This window comes from Hyalella azteca, unplaced genomic scaffold (genome assembly GCF_000764305.2).
Source record: "Hyalella azteca isolate HAZT.00-mixed unplaced genomic scaffold, Hazt_2.0.2 contig7398, whole genome shotgun sequence".
NCBI lineage: Eukaryota > Metazoa > Arthropoda > Malacostraca > Amphipoda > Hyalellidae > Hyalella > Hyalella azteca.
The window spans coordinates 768,761-792,390 of NW_025937524.1; the positions used below are offsets into that span (position 1 = coordinate 768,761).

At 38.9% G+C, this 23,630-nt stretch overlaps 1 protein-coding gene across 1 annotated transcript; it reads right to left on the reverse strand.

Moving 5' to 3' along the window:
• Nucleotides 1-12,056: 12,056 nt before the first annotated feature.
• LOC108673153 (RING finger protein 145) lies at nt 12,057-23,296 on the reverse strand. Its single transcript, XM_018160939.2, has 5 exons — nt 22,711-23,296; nt 16,523-16,693; nt 15,116-15,291; nt 14,533-14,688; nt 12,057-14,245 (listed from the first exon to the last, which is right to left on the reverse strand). The coding sequence occupies exons 1-5, from the start codon at nt 22,733-22,735 to the stop codon at nt 12,551-12,553; spliced, it is 2,223 nt and encodes a 740-aa protein (XP_018016428.1). The 5' UTR covers nt 22,736-23,296; the 3' UTR covers nt 12,057-12,550.
• Nucleotides 23,297-23,630: the final 334 nt, after the last annotated feature.

Genomic DNA, 23,630 nt, shown 5'->3' on the forward strand with positions numbered 1-23,630 from the left:
TAGCGATTTAATTTCCAAAATTGATGAAGAAAAGATTTTGTTTGTAATGTTGACAGTTGACAATAAAGCAGCGAAGAATTATCGGAAAGTTAAATTTTACGAGCATTTTTGTACAGCCACTGGCAATGCTTGCGAAATCATAAGAATTCCATAATATCTTGAATTCAGCGTCGCCCATGCAGAAAAAGGGCGTCGTGAAAAAAGAAGTGATGTCGAAACTGCATTATTAGGAAAAAAAACAAAAAATCGAAGCAAAGAAAAGCAAGATGATTCGGATAAGTGTCTATAAGTAATAGACAAGATTTTTTACTATAACGAGTGAGCGCCAGAAAAAAACTCATGAAGAACGACAACAAACACCCGTGTTGTCAGTAAATGAACATTCAACATTTATGAAAAAAACATGACAGCGGTGGGATTCGAACCCACGACGCATCGACAAGATTTTTTACTATAACGAGTGAGCGCCGGAAAAAAAACTCATGAAGAACGCGTAGTTTGCTTTTTCTTCATCCTAAGAAAAAGTACCATACTTCGTCGTGATGCAAAAGACAAAAAAGCCGAGTGAGCCTATATTATCTGACTGCAGGTTGTCAGAAAGTCTTCGACTGACATAGCAGATTAAACGATGTTAATTGAACTGCGGTTATGTTCATGACTATTTCAACGCTTTGGCCGTAACCCAGCTGAGTTCAAAGTCGGCTATTCTTACGGTCGATAGTACAGAAGTCTGAAAGCTGAATCCAGTTTAACCGTTTTAATTACATTTATACCTCGATTGCACTGGGATGAAAAATAATCACCAGATTTTCACAAGAAAAATAAACTGAAAACGCCTTTTGATTCATGCATCTAGCAGAAAAATTATTAACAACTGACCCTTCAGAAGTTATCGAGAAACGAATATGCGCATTTTCAAAACTTTATAAACTAAGCCTCAGTGTCAAGGTGGAGTTGACATCAAATGAAGGCAATGGAGTTTGAAATAACAGTAACAAATACTGGCAGGCTGAATGAAGCATGCACACTTCTATACATTGACATGCACACTTCTAGCATTGACATGAACACTTCTAACATTTACATACACAGTTCTAGAACAAATAATGCGGATAGAGCTGTTGTGGCCGACACCGTGTGATGGATGGCAGGATGGAAGTCGTAGCGGTAAGTTTTCTTAGCACTAAAAGAGCACCAGAGATTCAGGCCGCGGCAGAACAATTTGCCCAATACGAACATACAAATATATGTCCCTATTGCAAGATGGAAAGATAACGAGTGAAATAGAAACAATGTTTTCAATGTAACTACTTATAATAAAATACAACAAACTGTCATAGATGAATGATGAATAGAATCAGTTTCTTACGCTTGTTGTCACGTACATTTAGGTAGAATCATTCGAACAATAAGAAATTTACGACGAAGCAGTGAAGGCAATACACTCAAGGAATCAACGAGCTAACTGACTAGTTCGTGATGACTTGCGATATCATGGCAAAATTTTGTTATTTTATATAACTTAACTTTATCATTTATCTGATATTATAACTTATAAGAATATTTTTCGTTTATATAATTCAGACACTGGTGGTAGATACTCCCCTTTTACTACGAGTATTAAATTCTCCTCTCATATATACTGGGTCTCTAATTTTTTCAACTATAAAATTTTATTTAACTATATATATAGTTTCCATTAAACGAATCATATATAAACCCATGCCTCATCAGAGCTTTGGGAAGGAAAAAAGTGTGTATATGGACTTACGTACGGAATGCATCACCCTAATTTACGTGCTAGTCTAGTAAATACACCAAAAGTTTTTAAAGTTCTTGGAAGGTTTTTGTTATTATTTCACTCTAGGGCGATTGCAATAGACCAGATTTTTGTACATTCCTCGCTTCAATTGCAAGGCTGCTTCGTGTACTGGGAATAACTGTGGCTTGCCGTGACATTTGTTCTGAATCTCGTAAAAACTAATAAGATTATAAGTGAATTCATTTTTAACTTTCGTGATTGTAGTAACTTTTAAAAAAACGCAACAAAAAGCTTAGGGACGTTGCTGTCTTCATTCCCATGCATATATGAACCGAGGTGCATATTGCGGTGTTATCATTGACGTCTTTCTACACCTCAAGTAGGAGGCAGACAAAAATACAAAACAGGATAAAATACCAGCGCAGTAATTTAGACAATAATGAGAAATAAATAACTGCTAAACAAATGAACAAATTACATAAATCTCCATTTCGACAAATAAACAGAGACCTCTGAATGATAGGGATGACATAGAGTCTTCGGACCCAGTGAAAATTTACAGACGCGGCAGCATCTGACTTGGATTACCAGAAGCTGGTGCGACTCTAAATTTTGTTAGGAGAGTAGCCCCATGGTTGAACTAGTATAAGTTTGACCCATGAGAAGCTCATTTTCGCGGATGGAGCTTTTTGTTCACATGTGACGTCACGATCTCAGTGACGTCATGGGCATTACCCAATCACCGAAATGCGTTCAAACCTGACGGCCGATCATGGGAATGACGGGTTTGTTTACGTTTCTCGATCTACGTGGCGTAACAATAAAGGTGAACTGAAAGACGGAACTTCTCGTGGGTCAACCTTATATAGTTTAACCATGAGTATCCCTGATACGCGCTGAGGAACACGTGGTCTCAAGGAGCGGAGGATGCCAGGTCAAGGACGCCTCCGTCTGCCGTGCCACAGGTCACGTAGCGAAGACGCTTCCTAACGGGACCTTAAGTTCTAGTAAGGAGGACGGTGAATATAGAATAGAATAGAATAGAATAGAATAGAATAGAATAGAATAGAATAGAAGTGTCGGCGTTGAAGAAATAGGCCCATGGCCTGTTGCCGATTATTGTACTTTTCGTGACTTGATTCACAAGGGATCCGGCCTTTGGAACCCGATCTTTCCACAAGTATGGAACGCGTCAAGATTCTCGCATGGCTTCTCATGTCAATTATATTATCTATGGCAGCAAGCTTGGAGTACAATTTTAAGTCTAATTATGTTTATGTAAAAGAGAATAAGAAGAAAATTTGAATACTTTATATTCGTGTGTAAAGATGATGAACAAAATGTAAAGGAAACTTTGTGAGCGAAATTTACCGAATTTAATTTTAAAGTTATTTATGCAATAATATAAAAAAATATAAAAATAGGGCATTCGAACACAATAATATACAAATGAATTAAGTCATTCAAAAATTAAATGGGTGAAAATTAACCGGGCAGAGAAAGGCTGAGCGACACGCGCCCCAGTTGCGTAAGCTTACCATCAGTCCGCGACATTTTAACGGCACAACGGAAAAAGGCAATCGGGGTTGCGGAGGCTACGAACGATTGCACAATGCACATTACCAGTGGTGTACAACTTAATGCTTTGTGGGGAGGCTTGTGGGTAAGCTCGAGACAAGAAAAAATATTACGTAACAGATATCTTTGATACACTTAAATAAACTCGTGAATAAATTTCTGGAAGTAGAGTCATATTCTCTATCCGGTAGATCAAGTAAGTATCTATCATAATCAAGTGAGGGTTGAGAGGAAAAATATTTATCATGCCATTTCAAAGACGTTTTTCCCAGTGGTAATAACGGTTTCCGGTGACTCATTTAGAAGCAAATTTGGCTGATTTGAGCACATTAATCTAATCTTCATCTGCCAAAACACTCTTTGTAGATATAAAGAATGGGACGAATCTCACTTTAGGATCACCAATAATTAATTCAAAATTTAGAAAATTCTGCTTTCAGGTTAAGCAACACGTCAAAGAAGACAGTCGGCAGCTGCCGCAACCGAGGCGGGATTGCACTCCCTGGCTGCACGCAGATGCTCTCGCTTATATAGCCCACCCGGTGCTGCTGTGGATGTCAGCCTCTGGCCGCGCCAAATCCAAATTCAGAGAAAAAAGTGAGAAAAAATACAACTCAGTTCTCACTGCAGTAAGTGACAGAGAGCGCATTTTCTCGTCGACGAAAACGTGAATTCACGGACGGACAGACGGACATGACGAGCACAATAGCGCTTTTTTCTTCCATAAATGAGAAAATGCGCTAAAAAGTGAGCATTTTCCAGACCTGCAGCACGAACTTTCTGGAGCGTCAGTTGTTCAGCTCCCTCCGAACGATGATGAACATCGGTTATACACACTAAGTGTTTGCAGGGAAATAATCCAACCTTCAAGTCTTGAAGTTCTTTTTACGCCAAGAAGCCGAGCTTTAATAAAAGCTTAACGCTGTCCAGTTGCAATAGCAATACTGGCAAAGTAGCCAGAGAAGATCGTTGTTCTCAATTATCATTTAATGCAGGTTTCATTGAAGACCAGAGAGTATTTCTTATCGACAATTTTCTTATTATTTTTCTCGATTCGGCGAATTAGGCTCTTGATAGGAAGTGAAAATTCAAATAGTGAAAATCCAAATCTTCCTATCAAGAGCCTAATTCGCCGAATCGAGAAGAATAATAAGAAAATTGTCAATAAGAAATACTCTCTGGTCTTCAATGAAACCTGCATTAAAGAACATCTTCTGCCAAACTACACAAATTATCATTTATTGGACAAAAGAAGCATTCACTTCAATTGCATTCAGTAGCTCACCCTGACATGCTTCAAGGTCGACGATCTCGTTCGCGTTTAGTTACACTGTTATATCAACAGCCTTGTGATTTTAGTTGCTGAATATTTCCGGTATTTAACTTTTAAATAAAATTAAAGACTAAAAAATAGGCTTCAAGATTGCAATAGCCACTTCACTTCTGCCAGCCATAAACATTTCGTGATTTGTTTCATCGTCTTCACGACTAAGAAGTTACTTAGTTATTTTCTATGAAGCATTCTATTGAAATATACCCACAACCACTGATAGAGAGCCAAACCAATTGCAGTAGCTTGGCTCACTGCGTAGATTACTGCGTCAATTGCAGTAGCTTGGCTCACTGCGTAGAGTGTTGGCTCACTGCGTAGAGTGTTGGCTCACTGCGTAGAGTGTTGGCTTACTGCGTAGAGTGTTGGCTCACTGCGTAGAGTGTTGGCTCACTGCGTAGAGTGTTGGCTCACTGCGTAGAGTGCTGAGTCATGTGGCCGAGACCTTCTTAGTAATACACGCAAGCGGTGGGCGCTAGACCCTGCGCCGCATGGATCAAATTACCGCATGCAGTGGCTGATCTCCATGCCAAGCCATCATCGTTTAGGGCCTTTCATGGTCCAGGAGATGAGGACATGCATACTGAGCAATAATAACTTCTCGCAGCCACGTAACCTTAAACTTAAAGTCGAATGAGACATTAGCAGGGTGAAAACAAGAAATGAACAAGAGGGAAATAAGAATGAAGCAAGAGTGCGAGCAGGAGTTATTTCTAAGCGGAGATCACTCCAGAGGAGTTTGAACGCTGGCTGCAACTCGGTTAATTGTTCTAAAGCAGTGGCTCCCAAACTTTTGCAGGCTGGCGCCCCCTTATATTTCCCCTCCCTCCCCCCTCTTCCACAGACACACAAAAAATCCAGATTTTGAATATTTTCGAAAATCCACACTAGAAACTCAGGAGAGGTTTAAAAAAGACCAGATCTGGTTGCAAAACCCAACGCTAGGAGCTGTGTGCTTCACGTGTTGTGTACAAATCGTCAAACGTTCGAACTTCTGACGTCGACTTCAGACTGCCAACCCCTACCGCCCCCTTCTTCCTCACCGCTCCCCCAGATGTTTTTACCACACCCAGGGCGGCGGTACCGCCCACTTTGGGAACCACTCTTCTAGAGGGACCCTTCATTTCGCGAAGATATATAACTATTAGGTCTCACTTTCAAGTTTAAAGTCAGTCCGGTTATCATCTTCCAACTGTACAGTACCTCTCCCTCCTCCTCTAGAGTGAGTACAATCCCAGGAACTCCAACCCATGGTTGAACTAATATAAGGTTGATCCATCAAAAGCCCATTTTTGCGGATGTAGTTTGTTGTTCGTCTGTGACGTCACTGAGATCAGTGACGTCACGGGCATTGACCATTCACCGAAGTGCGCTCAAACCAGTCAACCAATCCGTCGTGGGAATGAAGGGATTGTTTACGTTTTTCGTTCTCAGTGACGTAACAAGAAAGCTGAACTGAAAGACGGAAATCCTCGTGGGTCAACCTTATATTGTTCAGCCATGCTCCAACCTGTCTCAGTAGAGCAGGTCCCTCTATACCCGCTGATCCTGGACGTGAAGGTTGCCTGCAATGGCCGCACTACTCCCTCTTTTTATTCAAGACACGACCGGGGATTTTTCTGCATGTCTTACCAAAAATGCATTAAAAAATCGTGTTGCAACAGAATGATATGTGCAATTTAATTTATTTTGCTCTAAATTCATTTCATGGTGTTTGAGAACATTTTCTCTCATCCGATCACCCTTTAATCCTATTTTCTTTCTTTCCGTTTCCAAAAATAATAATCTTGAAAGTAAAGAATAATTAATTAATGAAGTAACCGTTCCAGCTTAGAGCCTAGCATCGGCTCTTACTCAATTTTTTTTTAATTTGAAACAAACTTAAAATTCACTCACTTAAAAAAGAATGTCTCTAACATATTATAAATAGACAAGAGAAGTGAGGTGGTCAGGCGCAGTAATAGCTCCTTACACTTGCGGCGCCGGGCGCTATACAAACAACCCTTGGGCACACAAACACACAGAAACCTACACAAATATGCAATAGGGTGGGTTATTACTACCAAGGTACATAATTTTGCTCTGAAGGATCTGTGTATAGGAGCATGTTTATGCGATAGGTAGAAAAGTGAAGCATTATGCTGTTGAAAAATGAGCTATAATAACTGGACATACTTGAAGGCATTCGAACGTTTGAAGTCTGTGTATGGATTGTGTATAGTATGCACGAATAACACGAGGAAACTAAATTATTGATGTTCTAATAATGTGTGTAAGATGAATGATCGAGGTTTGAATAATTTGATGTATAATGGATTATTGGAAAATGAATGGAGAATGAATTCATTGTTATAGCTCTGCATGAATTGCAGCAATATTACGTAGGATTACAGAATCAAATGTCAATTCTATTGTTAACCTATCTTGCCCTAAATTTTCCATAAATAAAAAGTGTAATTCTCGTCAAGTTCAAGATTTGGAGTCGCTTGAGGGTTTAAACATGCTCAACCACAAGTCGCTTGCCTTCCCTTTGAAAGCTTTTGTGACATCTGGATAGACGATTTGATAGGAAACGAGATTTTCTCGTTATCTCTCAAATGTTGGAGATAAACAATCTGGAGAAACAATTGGGTAACCTGCTAGTCAATTTTTAGAACTTTTTTTATCGCAATAGGTCTAGAAATCTTAGCAGTAGAAACTCCTAAGCATGGTTGAATTAATAGTGTCGAGGATAATTTTAGTCTAATATACCAGAGTAGCGTTACCTGCTAGGAAAGGCGTACTCTCATGGAGTTGTTCTTGTTCGGGGGCACGGAGCGGAGCGACTCACGCGCGTGCAGCGCCCATAGGCTTTACCATGCCATTGTTAGATACGCTCTGTCGTTCCAGAACAGCCTTGTATGAGCATATTTTTTCTGTTCAAACTTGTCTAGCTCATAAAATGGAAGACGCTGCTTAAGCACATTATTGTAGACATCGTGGGATGTGCGACGATAGAATTATACTATTGGTATTGATATTAAAATGTAGGGGGCGTAAGGAAACTTCTGGTTCTGAGGAAAGTCTGTTAGTGTGCTTGTTTGAAGCCTATCTACAATACCTGCCGTGTTGAGATGCTGCCACAGGCTGATATTGTATTCATATATATGGATAGGCAGTAGGCAGGGTGGCCCAGTAGTTATAGTTCATAGTACTAGTATTAGAGAAGTGACACGAGTGTTGAAGAGAAGAGCAAGCTGAAGAAATTTAACTCAGTACTCACTGCAGTGAGTGACAGAGAGCGCATTTTCTCGTCGACGAAAACTTGAGGTCACGGACAGACGGACGGACAGACAGACACGGACGACGGAAATAAAATAGGACGGACGGACATGGCGAGCACAATAGTGCATTTTTTTCCATAAATGAGAAAATGCGCTAAAAAGATTTATAAGAGAGCGAACTGCGGTGGTGAATAATTAAATTGTTTGAAGTAGCCCCAAGGGCGAACAAGACTCAAGATAAACAAAACTCTCGTATGATCATGACTCAGTGAAGCACATGATTGAATAATTCACACACTCGAGTAAGCTTCGACATTCCCCTCACGGCATCAGGCGCAGCTTCTGTACAAAAAGAAAGAAGAGAGTCTACTAACATAAACAGTTTATGAGAGAGCGGCGGGCGTGGTGCGGTCCAAAGGTCAACCACAGCTGTTTTCACGGGGCGTCTGATCACTTATTCTCGATGTTGCCAGATTTTCTCGATTAACTATATTGTTAAAACAAAATATTGCAGATATTCATGAAAATAACAAAATTTCCCTTCCGCTAGTCGCGCTCCACCTGTCAACGCGTTTAGTGGGCACCTTGACAATATTTTTAGTTTTAATATATCGTTTTTGCTGTGATTATTCGTATCTAACTCCACCTACAACTAATATTGGACGAGATGCTGATACAAAGCTAATTAGAGAGAGTAAATTCGGCAACGAGCTACATTCATGACGAGAAGTGTGATCGAGGGTGACGATGCTGTGAGACCTCACACATTTATCAACTCATTAAACTGTTTTGAAATAACAGTTTAACAAGTTAACAGTTTTTAATAAAACTGAAGTTTCATTAATATAGTGTTAAAAGTTTTTAATAAAACTGAAGACAAATAACTCCAATGAGTTGATGCAAGAAAATCGGATGAAAAAAACGGTAATACACTGGCTCCCAGCCAGCCATCGATTACTGACAACGCTTAGTGGACTTACGAATAAATAAATAAAGCTTTGAATAGTGACCACGTGATCATTGACGTGCGTAGCTCCGTGGACTTGAACGAAAAAAATCGTCTCGTGGTCTGCTGATCAACTGTCAGTTGACAGGAGTAACTGTCTCGACAGTGAGCTCGGAGTTCTACGCAGACAGTTTTGTGGTTTTCATAAACTTTTTGCGTGGCTCATTTACATTTTCACTATGGAGTCAATTAACCATAATAAGAGAAATCAGCTTGCAGATTAGGCAAAACCAACCGCGAGGGAATTCTCATTAGCCCTCTATCGTTCAAGAGCAAGGTGAAAGAAACGAGGATTTTTAATTCTTAATGAAATGCTCGTGAAAGTTTAAGAAAATTTATTTAAAAGAAAAATAAGATTGAAGCTACAAACCACGAACAAAAAATTCTAATATATAAAAAACAGCAAAAAAAAGTTCGAATTTAAATTTCGAGCATGCGGAATGATTAAGCTCTCACAAAAACATAGTATATTACAATATACTAAGAAACGCACAATAAATATAAGAAGTTTGTCCGCATGACCGATTTGTTCAGTTTCGTCGTTGTGTGCAGCTCAGGGCATGTCGTGACCTGGATCCGCGCTATCAAAATAGTTACGAGTTTCAATTCGTGAGCTAATTACTAAAGTCATGTAACTCTAAACCCACCAATGACAGACAAGAAATCGGTCGCTACGTGTACTTTTGTGAGTTAAAGACGTACGGTCGCTGGAGCATGCGATGGCACAGCCAATAAGAGTCATCACATGGAAACTTAACTACCCCCCAGTGGCCCAGTGGTTAAAGTTCAGAGTACCAGGACTGGAGCAGAGAGGCGCGGGTTCGATCCCAGCTCTGTGCGCCAGTTTCTGGTCAGAATCGGCAAGGAGGCCGGGCGGTTAAGCACAGCAGAATTGTAGCAGTGAGTTGCAAGTTCCAAGCCCGCAAAATGCTGTGAATGTTCTGCGATGTTCAGAATCGGCGACAGGCTTACGGCCTAATAAACGCTGAAACCGCTATTATTATTATTTATCTAATTGGAGCATTAATAAGGGGTTTAGTATTGTGTTACGGCTTTCTTTATCGAAAATAGTTATGTGCGCGCAAGGTTTGTAAGTTATGGGTCGTCGAACACAGGCGTGCGGTCGCCATGTGCCTGGATCAGTTGGGAGACTCATCAGCTGCTTTGCTAGCGCATCATCGTGGCTTGGTGCAAGCTGGATTAGTTAGGCTGGATGCAAGCAGGATTAGGCCACTTGTTAGCAAGCAGCTTCATCATCGTGGCTTGGTGCAAGGTTACTGAAGGATTAGTTAGGCCACTTGTTAGCAGGCAGCTTCATCATCGTGGCTTGGTGCAAGCTAAATTAGTTAGGCTACTTGTTAGCAGGCAGCTTCATCATCGTGACTTGGTGCAGGGTTGCTGTAGGATTAGTTAAGCCACTTGTTAGCAGGCAGCTTCATCATCGTGACTTGGTGCAGGGTTGCTGTAGGATTAGTTAAGCCACTTGTTAGCAGGCAGCTTCATCATCGTGGCTTGGTGCAGGGTTGCTGTAGGATTAGTTAGGCCACTTGTTAGCAGGCAGCTTCATCATCGTGGCTTGGGCAAGGTAAGTGAAGTCAGTTTTAAGCAGCCGCCGTTCAATTTTCATCAAAGTTGGCACTACAACTCGCATAAAATATGCGTTTTATGATATAACACGAAGGAATAATTTGTGTGAAGTCGCACTAAAATAATGTAATATTTGACTATTGGCACATTTTTAATCTAGCACTACAATAAAAGTACATTATTGTCATCAAGTTTTCAATTTAAACTTAACAAGAAAACAGAAATTTTTATAAGACGAGCACGCAGAAAAGAATGAAATCCTGCGTACAATTCGTTACCTTTTCAGTATGTGGACACCAACAAGTCTAGGGGGAAGGGGATGAAGGGTCGCATTGTGCTCGACCTCACAGACACATGGTAATTGTAATATCACGAGCGAAATTTAAAAGGAACCGTCCCTTGAACGAGGAGAGTGAACGAGCTAGTGAGCGGTTATTATAGACTTATATGCGGTAGAATGCCCTGACCAGACGGCAGCCCAGACGACCAGAAGGCAGTGCAGCTCCATAGGCTACATCACGCAGGTTCATGCATAGGGTACGCACACAGTGGAAGCAGGTTTGCCCGCGCGGGCAACCTGCTCCAACCTGCCACAAGAATGAACATAGGATAATAATGTAAGTGTTCACAGTGAAAACCTGTACGATCAGTCTTCTGTATTCTATGGTTTCAGGAGCCAGCCTGAGCAGGTAACCAGCACGCTGGCAACCTGCTTTCACTGTGTGCGTACCCTAACGCTTGGGTGACGCATATATACTCGCTTAATTAAGTAACGACGATGTGTTCCTCCAGTTTGCAAACAATGGCGAAAGAAACGTACCTGATTTCGTAGAAAGAAAGTATTAGCTTGATTGATAGCACCGTTTTCCCGCTGATTATATAAATAAGGAACGTGGAATAAAAAACGATGATTATGACAACAAGCATTAGCTGTTTGAACTTGGGCATCACAGAGATCTAGTTTGGTATTTCATTGCGCAACCTCAGACGCGATCTTGTCGAAACTTAAATATCAGAAGATTTTCCCAGTAAAAATACATTTCTTTTAACAAAGTCAAAATGAAACAAAGGGCCTTTTTCAGATTTTCAAATGGGCAGAACAACACCGAGAACTTTCTACTGAATAGCACATGATTTCTGAGATTTTATCCACATCAAATTCACCGGAAACGTTTAGGGACAATGCACGTATATATTAAAGACGGTACGAAACGATAAAGTTGGTGTTAATTAGATAGCATTTGAATATCATAGTTATGATTAATGCACAGAATAATGAATATCAGGAATGACAACCACACATCAAAGTTTAATTGTTCTACAATTAGGACCTCGTCAGAAGAAAATCTACGAAGATATAGAAATGTAGTTTGGCCACCAAAAAGGCCTCTTACTGAGGCAAACCTATGCTGCTTTATACAAACTTCAGATTAAAACTGAGATTCAGTAAAACCTGAACCCGTCCACTGGATTTTCTTACTCCACTATTCATTAACCAGATATTTATACTCTGATTAGGAAACCTACGGCTTCACATTTAATAACATCTACAATACGTACATAAAAACACCATTTGAATGAATTCAGGTTGGAAACAACTTCTATTTGAAATGGAGTGGGCAAACAATTCAGCAGCACAACTCGACAACATATGCACCAGAAAATCAAGCAATCACACAGAAGTTAAATTGAGCGTCTTATTCCTGCTTGAAACTTAAAGAAAAGCGCAAAAGTTAACTGAGAAAAATATCTGAAATGTAGGTTGATATGAGTTGGAACGCATGTTTGACGCTCGAAATTAATAACAAATTTAACTGATATCATAAGATATTAAATTAGAAGCGCCCAAAAGCAGAAAGTAATAAAATTTCATGGAAGGTTCACAAATGAAATAGGCAAGAATTTTAGTAATGAAAATAATTATCCCAGCCATGACTAGATCAAACAAAAACTACGTTAAACTAGACTACAATATCGTCGACATCAGCAATTCTATTGTTCATGATGTCTCGTACAACCATCATTCATTGTTGCTCGTCGTCTGAATCTTGAATCATCGGTATAGTTGCACCGACTTCTTCTTCAATGCTCTTTCGAGACGGCTGAGCGAGAGATCTCATCGTTTCAACTTCATGGGCGTCCTGGCACGATGCCTCCAGGCAGCGACGAGGTACGGGATCAATAGAAGAGGAATCCTGTACATTAACTACTGGCGTTTTAGTTACCGGTACTGCTGTTATTGATGCTTCCAAAGTATCGGTGCTTCTTACAGTATTGCTTGAAGCCTCAGAATGAGCGTCCACAGCAGCAGAGGAAGCAACACTTGGCGGTTGTTCTACATTATCGACAACATTAGAATCATCTTTGCCCTCGGTGCCAGAGATTGTGATGCTCGTTTGGCAAAGAGGGCACTTGTCCTGTACATAAAGCCATTTTCTGAGGCATGGTGGGTGAAAGAAATGATTACATGAAGTAATGCAAGCATTCTGCAGCTCCGAGAAACATATAGAGCAAAGATCGTTGTACTTGTCGAGCTCTTCTTGCGTAGCATCGGGTAGTGCAGATATTTTCTTCGCAGCTTCAAGTCTGAGCAAGAAGCTCTTCCAGCCAAGCTGCAGACGCTGGAACACATTGAAATAGCAGTGAATGATGAGAACCAGGATGTTCATGAGCGTCCACTGGCCGGCTAATGTTTCCTTGATGCCCGCACCCACCACAAATACCGCCACCAAGAACTCAAAGACGCGGGTCGTAGCGCGGCTGTAGTATATGACGTCATCAAGGCCTGGCCAATCCTGAGCGCACAGAGCATCGTAGGTGAGCAGGCAGTAGGTGGAGAACAGACCAACGACTTGCACGGCAGTCATGACGCTCGTTGACACCACAAGTAGAAGCCAGAAATCCTGCTCGAAGAGTAGCGTGAACATGTACACCATGTACACTGGGAAAGCGAAGAGCGTAACACACATGGTGACAATGCGCAGATGTCGAGAAACAGGCGCCACGCCCTGGGCGCTCAGTGCCAATACTTGAGGCTCGATGAGCTCATAGGTGCTCTGTATGAGCGATGAGAGCACGATCAGCAAAATGACGGTGAAAAGACTGAAGCGATCAGGCATCTCAATGGAACACAGCGAAGTCTGCAGGGACAGCAGGAACATCGTGGCGCCCTCCGTAACGCCGTTCTGAGTGAGGTCCTGGACACGGGGATACGAGCGTCTTCCCATCACGAACCACTGAGCGCAGTACAGCAGTGCACGAGATAAGTAACCAACGGCTGTACACGTGCCCACCAGCAACAGTGGATTGTAGCAGACCTTGGCGGCAGAAAGGAGCAGAATGTAGGGCAGGGGAGGCAGAGAAGCAGATGCTGCAGGCAAGTCATCTCTGTCTATCCCGTCTCCAGCAGGTGATAGTACGCTCACGTAGAGGCTGCTGCTGTACATTGACAGCCAGAAAAGGAGCACTTGAACTGGGACAAAGAGCCTATTGATGAGGCTCATCGCCAGCCCCAGGGCGCCGTATAGCTCGAGCATGAGGCACAATGACAGGTAAGTGTCACGCACGAACTTGAGTACGTGAGGGAGGCACACAAAGATGTACATGACTGTGAGGAAAAGCACAAAGCAGGAGGAGAAGTTGTGCACGATGATCAAATGTTGCACAGGCAGGCCAGCCAGCCTCGCAAACACCGGCACCACGTACACCAACAGGAGGATCTGCAAACCAGGACAACTTTGTTCCACCTTCTTATGGGTATTTTTAGTATGAAATTTGTTGATATAAAGAAAATGAAATTGTAAAAATAATGATATTAGGTCAGAAAGACAAAAATATAAAAAATCATTCTAAAAACAATCTTAGTAAGAAACTTGCAAAACTGGGACCTTCTAATAAGGCAAGTCAACATGATCAAAATAATTGAAGATATGGCAGGTAAAATATTTGCCAATAATACAGGACTTCTAAGAAGAAGAAGCCATAGTTGATGCGGGAAGTTACATACCTTTTCCCTGTTGTTGTTGAGGTCGAGGAAGAAAGTTACGAAGCAGGCCACAATTGTATGGAAGACTATGGCTGATATTTGTTGTCTCATGAAGGAAGACTCGGCGGGATCGTCGTCAAAAAGAGGCTTGTGAGGAACCACTATGTTGGAGAAGCCCTGCACGTCACACAAATAAGCACCAATAACTTTATCTAAAAACAAATGCAGACTTAGCTACTGCATTTCAACCAAGAAATTGCATATAATGATTAAGCAAACTCCAGCTTTGATAATATCACTTGATTGCAAATCGGACTTGTGAAGAGAATCAAAATGCTTCTGAACATAGAAGTTAAATATATGCCAGGCAGGCATGAATGCAAAACAATGAATAAACTGATATAACTGATGATGAGAATCGAGTAAAGCCCAGAAGTACCTAATTAAAGGATAAAAGAGAACTAAGAATGAGAAAATTAATTTCATAGGGTACATTTTATCAAGTTTTGCACAAGAGTAGGAACTAGTCTGTTCATATGGGACAGTCAACGGAATTGGTATGAGATTGATGAGATGGAAACATATCTCAAATATATTGTCTTACCTGGAAAACCACAGCTTCATATCTGGGCCATTCTTCAACTCTGGTGCTCTCTGACGAGACATAATAGCGGGAGAACATATCTGCAGCAGCCAGTACGGCTATTGTGAGGTAGTGCATGTACAGCGTTACCAGCTGACGGAGTGGCAGAAGCAGCAACAACAGCCCCTGAATTAGAACTGCAATAACAAATATTATTAGGAGTACAATACAAGTACTGAGCACAATACATACAATTATGCGAGTACTTAGGAGTACAATACAAGTACTGAGCACAATACATACCTACAATACATACAATTATGCGAGTACAATACTGCCAGGCATAATGCTCAAAATTGAAGAAAAACAGCTGCCTGTCATAGGTACGATATCTATGCTATAGTGAAGGCTAGACCCACAAGTTAAAGCTGCACAAAGCATGAGCATGTTGGACATGTTTGGTTCACTAAAATAAAAGAGAAATTCTAGGACTTTCCATCACATTTTTTTGCAATGATTATTTCATTCAGAATGATTACTGGTACAGTATATACTGTTCTTCATTGAAATTTGTCTTTAAAGCAAAAATTGATAAATGAAGAACATCCAAAACAAATTTTTAAATGAGTGAAACTGTTGAACTTCTTCAACTGTGCTCTGTGATTTCCACAACACAGTAAAATTAATCAAAAACAGTACGAGATCTTTCTGTAATATAGTGGCTGCTGGGAATGAGTTCAACCTATCTCCTTGAATGATACCCTTCAGGCGCCAAGACACGAGGCAGTCATGGGAAGACTCGGGGAAGCAATCCCAAGAACTTCCCAAGATGACCCCTCAGAGTCGCCACCTCTCCCTATAGAAGTTTCTACAAAATACCATTGCCCGCACAAAAATTTTTATAGAATTTGCCTGGCCAGGCCAAGGACTGACTGTGCAGCTCAATCACACAAAGATTTCATTGGTTATGTCAAACTAACATACTCAAGCAACAGTCATGATGAGAGGAACCTAGTTCAGCTTAATAAATATTCTATATTGGCAGAAAAGCCATAAAGGTATCATTAACATTTCTTTGGAGGTTATTTGGAGAGTATAGATTTTTGGTTATGGTGGCAATCTAATGGTTAATCCATTAATGAAGAGCAAATAATGAAATAATGTAGTAGGCAGGAAAAAATTTAGCAGTAATGTAAACCAACTTAAAATAATTCAACTTTGTAGAATATCAATAGTATCAAATCACACATGATTTAGAGCTGCCTACAACAGCATCCTTAGTGCAGGACATATAAAACTCATTGTTCATGTTTATGACTAGTGAAAACATAAATAAAATACAAGCACCTTAGAAGCATTCAACTGATAATTTTATTGCAAAAAATTAATTTGCAAAGTACTTAGTAAATGGGTGTTGATATGCCTCACCAAATACAACAAATCCAGATGACACAACATCAGACCAGGCCATGGAGCGTGGAACAGAATTTGCAATGTCAAACTCCCACCAGAAGTTGAGAACAAAGTAGCCAGGGATACGCAAGATGATGGTGGCTATCGTCTCAAAATGCTCACAGTGCATCTTCCACCGCATCCCACCTGAAATGTAAGCAAAACTTTAGTTAAAATTGTCAGGATTATTATTAAACATTACACTTGGAGACTTCAGGAGCTCCTAGTACAATATTGAGGCAAATGAATAGATATATACTATCAAATGGTGTAATAATGGACAGTTTTTTGTTTTTCATTGATAACTTACCATGAAACATTTCATAAACAAGTTTAGGCTCATTCCAAAGGCCTTTGCAAGGGCTATTGTATTACATCTCTAAAAAATCCATATGCTATTTGTAAGGTGCCAGAAGCAAAAAGAGTTTCCTGAATTACCCCTGGAAGCGGGGTAATCCGGGACATTTGAAATAAAACTCAATTTAAATGTTTGAAGCATGCAGAGTGTACTCAACCATTACTAACAGTACTTTGAAGTCCTCCTCTTAAGTTGTAGATGATATAGATGTAGAATAAATGATGTTTTCTCTTATTTATACTTGTTTTTCCCTCATTGATTTTACCATATCCAATTTTCATTAACAAAAACTACCATCAAATGGGGTAATGAGGGACGAGCGGGGTAATAAGGGACAGCCCTCTGACATTTCGTAGAAATGTCAGCAAAACTAATTGAAATATTGAAAAACTACAACTAGTGGCATTAAGTTAAGAAAGTTAAGAAATCAAACATTTACCACCTCTAAAAAAAACCCAGAAAACAGTGTGAAAAGTGAGACAGACCACTGCTAAGGTCTGTAGGAAAAATATTTGCTGTATTAAAAAATGTTACTTGCACAAAAGTTGCACACAAGTGTTGCCTTAAAAACGTGATTGACGAAATTTGCATAGCTCATTCAGAAAAAAAGGCAGCTATTTCTGAGTGACAGGCCAATAAGGTACCCCCCCCCGGGGTAATAAGGGACCCCTACAAAAGCACATTTACAGCAGAACCTTGGTTAGCAAAGGCTCCAGTTAAAGAAAAAATCAATCAACAACAAAGAATTTTGATTACACATGCCTTGCTGAGAAAAAAAATTTAATTCATGAAAAATTAATGCATCATTATTCATCAGAAAATTGTGCATAGAATGTCATTGATAGAATGAATTGTGCACTGAGCAACATAGAAGGGAAAGTAATTAACCTAAACCATGATTAATTTCTCAGAAATTATTATGGTTGTCCTTAAAATATTCCCTGCTGTTTCAGGTATGTTTTTATGATCTTTTTTGTTATAGTGAATTCAATTGCATCAATTAAAATGGTACAAAATTATAAGCCATCCTGTAAGCTTATAGATGCAGAAGAAATGCTATATGGCTGCTGATATGAAGCTTGCATTGGACAAGGGTGTTGTCAAGGCTCAATGGCATGTTCATGGATACAGTAATACGTATCACATTAATAATACAATATTTTTTGGAAATGGTAATTTCAATGAGGGAAAAACTAGTAAAAATCATAGAAAAAGTCATTTATTTTACATCTACATCATCTACAAAGGAAGAGGAGGACTTCAGAGTACAGTTAGTAATGGATGAGTACACTCTGCATGCTTCAAATGTTTTAAAATTATGTTTTATTTCAAGTGTCCCTTATTGCCTTGTTTCCAGGGGTAATACAGGAGGCTTTTATGTTGTGTCTGGCACCTTATGAAGAGCATATAGAATGTTTTTGGAGATGTCATACGATAGCCCTTGCAAACTTGCAAAGATCTTTAAAATGAGCCCAAACTATTTATGAAATGTTTCATGGTAAGAAGTTATTAACAAAATATACAACCGTCCCTTATTACCCCTGACTTTTCCCAACCTATTCCCGTAATAGGTACCCCATCTTGCGGAAATGGCTTTTTGTTTTGAATTGATGTAAGCAAATTCTGTCAATAAGTTTTAAAGCCAACACTTGTCTGCAAGTTTTTCTTAAACCAAATTAACCCTCTAAAAAACTCTCTGCTTTGCCACTAAGCCACCATAGTGGCAGGCCACAGGCATGGAATATATCTACTTGATGAGCTGCAACTGGTCAGCTGTGATTCCATTTTGAGCCGTGAATTCAATATCTTGGCCATGAAAAGCCATCTACAAGGCGCAAACTTACTTACAAAATTCCAAGCACAAGTTACATCAATACCGTACCTCAAAATAGTCAAACCAGCAACACTAAGATTTGTCTTCACTTAAGTGGCAACTGAACATGTGATGATGCAGTCTGACCACTCTGATGAGACCGCAACTATGCAATCTTCAACTAAACATTTTGAGTTGACTTGTTATCAGGCATGGAATATATCAACTTGGCAAGCCGGCGGAGCCGCAACTGAATTTTTTGAGCTGTGGTTTTATGGATTTGCCAGTCATGATTCCATTTCTCCAAGCCATGATTAGATTTTTTGAGCTGTCAATTCCATATTTTGGCCATGAAAAGCCATTTAGGGTAAATGCACCCTATTCCGACATCGTGGGTAATTCTGATACTTCTCTCAACTTTTTCCTTTATATTAAGCTTTGTCTTAGTTCTATGCATGCGTAGATGGTTGAAATAGTAACGTCATACTATTGCCCGCCAGATTTACGCAAAACACTAGGTTTGGCAGGAAAATGTTAAGATCCTCAGAGCGAATGTCCACGCCACCCAGTGAGAACATCGAAAAACATGTCAAAGTTGATAGCTGACCTTGCTCTACCAAATAGTGATAAAACTGTTTGTGTAGAAAGAATATTATGGTTTGAGACTTTTAAATAAGTCTGTGAATATATTAGGAATCCTTTAGGTATACTTGTATTTGCTGATTTTAAGTGGCAAATAAATTAATAGATGATTAACTTAAGAGATGGTTTTAGACACATAAAAAATAATTCCGATACAGCTCAGAATTAGACACACAGCCAGTGTGGAATTCTGTATAGGTAATATATTCTCATGTTAACATGAGAAAATGTATTGAAAAACCTACCCTACCATGTTACACCACCTTCCACTGCAGTGAAAATTGGTTCACGAAAATTGGTTGAAAATTGGTCGCACGTGGTTTGACATCCAATCCCATGTTGGCAACGCCTCAATCAAGTTAACTAGTCATCTATCTGTAGGGTAGTGGACAAATTTTTGCAATGAATATGTTCTAAAATAAAAAAGAAAACATCCACATTTGCAAAAAATTCTTACGATTGGACAATACCAACAAAGTTTTTGATATCACACAAAATTATGCGATTAACTGTAACTTTTTCAAGGCGTATGTTCACATCGTGCTTCTACAATTGCATTTGACATGGCGGTGGCACACACACATTTCTTTTGGTCATGTCAAGTTCAATTTCACAATAAATAGACTTGATCCACATTCCATCCTGAGATTAAAATGATTGAAAGTTTTTCAAATTTTAAAAACCCATTTATACGTTCCAGATTTGAATTTTTTCAATTTTTTGCCCTATTACGTTGAATTTATCTCAATAAATTCACTTCAAATTCTGAATGATTGCATCTGCCATCGCAAGTTTTCAAAGGTTTTGTGTCTTTTAGAAAATGTTTGTTGTTTAAAATGGATAATTATTTTATTATATGAAACATAGAGCATGTACCATATACCTAGTGCATTAATACCGTTAATACACTTTAATTTAATAAAATTGGATTTTTAATTTTAAAAATATTATCAGATTTTTAATTCAACATTTTTCTAATAGAATTTAATTCTATAGCATGTACCATCTAGTGTATTAAATAATAAAATTTAATTTAATAAAATTTAATTTTAATTAATTTTTTAATTTAATTTAATTCTACAGCTTCAACTGGTAAAAATGAGCATCATAGGAATGAAAGTAAAAATGTCATTCATATATTACAAATTGAATGACATTGGGTGGATTTGATAATTATTTTATTAATCCTGTTTATATATAATAACGGAAATGACGCTTCTATTTCAGAATGATAATGGAAATGTTTCTACTATTTCAGAATCTTTTCTTGAATACACTTGCAAAAAATAAAGTTCTGTAATCAATGGAGTCTTTGAAATGACAAAATCGTTCAATTTAAAATTTTTAGCTATATGAGTGAGATTGTCATTCATCAATCATCATAGGAGCTGGAAGAAAAAATTTGTTGTTTTTGATGTAAAAGAATGTTTTTCAATTAAAAGAAATGTAATACTTGATTTTTGAAAATATGATGCTAAAATTAATGATCCATATTAGGATTCAATAGATGTTACGCTTTCAGAATTATTTTCAAAAAGTTTGTTTTGTTTGTTTGATCAGAAGTTTTTGTTCATTTGATCAAAAACAGAAAAAGTTTTCGTTCATTTGATCAGAAACAACATAATTAATCATTCTCTTGCAGTAAATATATAAATGATTAGTCAGACTCAGTTAGCGTCCGCAATGATCATCCCGCTAGCATAGTGGCAAAGCAGAGTTTTTTTAGAATCACTTCATTTTTAATTTCCTCATTTATTCAAGATCTAAACCAATTTATTATGTATGATGATACTGGTTTCCATGATACTTTACTGGTCTACTTATAGGACTAAAAAATGAACTTGAGGGAGAGTCTATAAAAACTCTCTGCTTTGCCACTATGCCCGCTAGATTATGCACCGGGAGCGGGAGGCAGGAATGAAGCTAGGTATTTAATTCAGTTGCACGCTGGCGACTGGCCCACGTGTTATGTAGTTCTGCTCGTCTTAACTCTGAATCCAGGGTGCAGAAGGTGGAAGCAGCGTCACCAATATATGGGTTTTTAAGCCCAAAGAGTCGCTAACCATTTTCAAGATGCGTTGCCATGTAATTTTTAATGAAAAGCCATTTACGCTGAGTAATGAAAAACTATTTACAAGCTGCAAACTTATTTACAAGGTTGCATGCACGTGTTACCCCAAATAACTAATTTTACCCTAAAAACAGTCCGATTGTACAGCAAGCATCAACTGAACATGTGATGAGGCAGTCTGACCGCTCTAATGTGATCGCAACTATGATTTTGTTTATATTTTTTTGGCGAGAACTCATCGCAACCAAACTCTGGACAAGCTTTACTCTTTACTGCATGCTGATCCATCCAACGTACCAGAAACCTTACTTTTTTCTAAATAGTTGGCCAAAGATTGACAAATATATTAAATGCAAGAATTTCAATCTAAATCTATACCGTAAAATGGGGTAACTTAGACCACTTTTTTTTATAAATGATGCCATTTTTTTACTAGCTAAATTAAACTTGAATTGAAACATGCAAAATACAAATTTTTTAACCTATTAGATATGCAAACTTTTCAAATCTTTCTATTGTGTTATGTAGCCTCAGTATTAGGCCATTAATGCCCATTGACAAAATTTTTCTATGTCAAATCGTTTTTGAGTTGTGAGGGTTTTTGTTAAAAAAACGAAAAGTGGTCTAAGTTACCCCGCCGGTCTAAGTTACCCCATTTTACGGTAGGCAAGATCTTCTGATGACATAAATTTTGCTACTGAAGCCGTGAAGCGTTGCCAAAGATCTTGCAATTTTCACACACTCTCTGCACAGTGGCTCTGAGTTGCGTGTTTAGTATGCATGAAGGAAAACTCTGCTTTGCAGCGTACTTATAATTACTTAATGAAGTTTAGTTCATTTTGCTAATTGTGGTCAACTTAAAAGACAAATTTTCAAATTTCAACTAGGTAACTAATACTTTTTATAAGTCTAATTTTAATTGTTGAGTGAAAGACTGAAAGGTGCAGGGCAGGCATACCTACAACTTCCAAGTGATTAGGTACTTTATAGATTATATTTATAGAAACTAAGCAAGTTAGCGTGCGTGTTTTAAGCATTTAGGAAGTTCATTTTTTGCCTCAAATAACGATGTTGGACAAAAAAAGTGGTCTTGGTGGATTGAAATAATATATGAACCTTCAAAATTAGAAATCCATCCTATGATCCTAGTTCAGAGCACAACAGAGGTTGGCACTTGGCAAGTTGGCAGTTGGCTAAAGATATGAACTCAACAAATTTAATTTACAATGTAAAAATTGAAATATTTTGCCAAGTGGCAAGTGCTTACCCTTACTGCTTACCTGGCAATTGTTGTCTTAAGTCCATTTTTCTGTTATTTCTAACATTAACAATGTTACAAGTTACAACATTAAACAATTGAAGTTTTCAACTCATTAATCTTAATGGTGATCAGCAGGAGATAACAGTATTTAAATAATGCTAGGTACACTCAGTAGCAAGTAGAGAGATTTTTGGCAAGGTAAGCTGGTAAGATAGTTCCTTAGTACAACAATAATATTAAAAAAATCGAATGGCATCACAAGAAGTTGCAATCTCGCACAAACTTTTCAGTCAACTGTCAACCTTGACTTGCTCATCTTCACTCTAAAAGTAAAACGTCATTGATTAACAAAGTAAGTTTTCACGTTAGTACCGACTACGAAAATTATTCCTTTGCCTTGATTATTTCGATACTTGTTGCTGTTACCACTTGCCAGGTAATTATTTCGATACTTCCATAGTGATCATGTTACAGCTGAGCTGAGCTTTTGTGGAAATGTATCGGATTCGGATGCTGTCATTATCCGTTGCTCCGTAATGTTATGCCAAGACCGTCTTTTGTCAATTTAATTTTGGAAGCGCAGCGGAGACCATGGTCGAACTATTAAAGCGGGGACCACAAATGTAGAAAAGTACGTTAAATCTCCAGTTAGTAGTAAAAATTAGCGTTCTTTTCGAAAAATTACTTTTAGTATAAGTTAGATGAATGAGCGTATGTTAGAGCGATTCCAATTAAGCGAGTTCGCAGGCGGGTCCGGAGAAGTGTCGATTCAGTGAAGATTTCTTACTCCATTCTTCTTTCCACCAGTGGGCCGGGTGTTTAAACGCACAAAAATTATTGATGCCAGGAAAGCCAGGTTCAGGTTGAAAGGTAGAAGCCGCAAGGAGCTTCCACACGAAAATTTTAGCAGGCTCTCTAGCGGTCAAATCAACAAGTTAA

Coding starts and splice junctions, on each gene's coding strand:
- LOC108673153 (XM_018160939.2), bottom strand. CDS start 22,735: ATGGACTTAAGACAACAATTGCCAG. Junction 16,694..22,710: donor CTTAAGACAACAATTGCCAG/GTAAGCAGTAAG, acceptor CTTACATTTCAG/GTGGGATGCGGTGGAAGATG. Junction 14,246..14,532: donor TCAACAACAACAGGGAAAAG/GTATGTAACTTC, acceptor CCTGGTTTGCAG/ATCCTCCTGTTGGTGTACGT.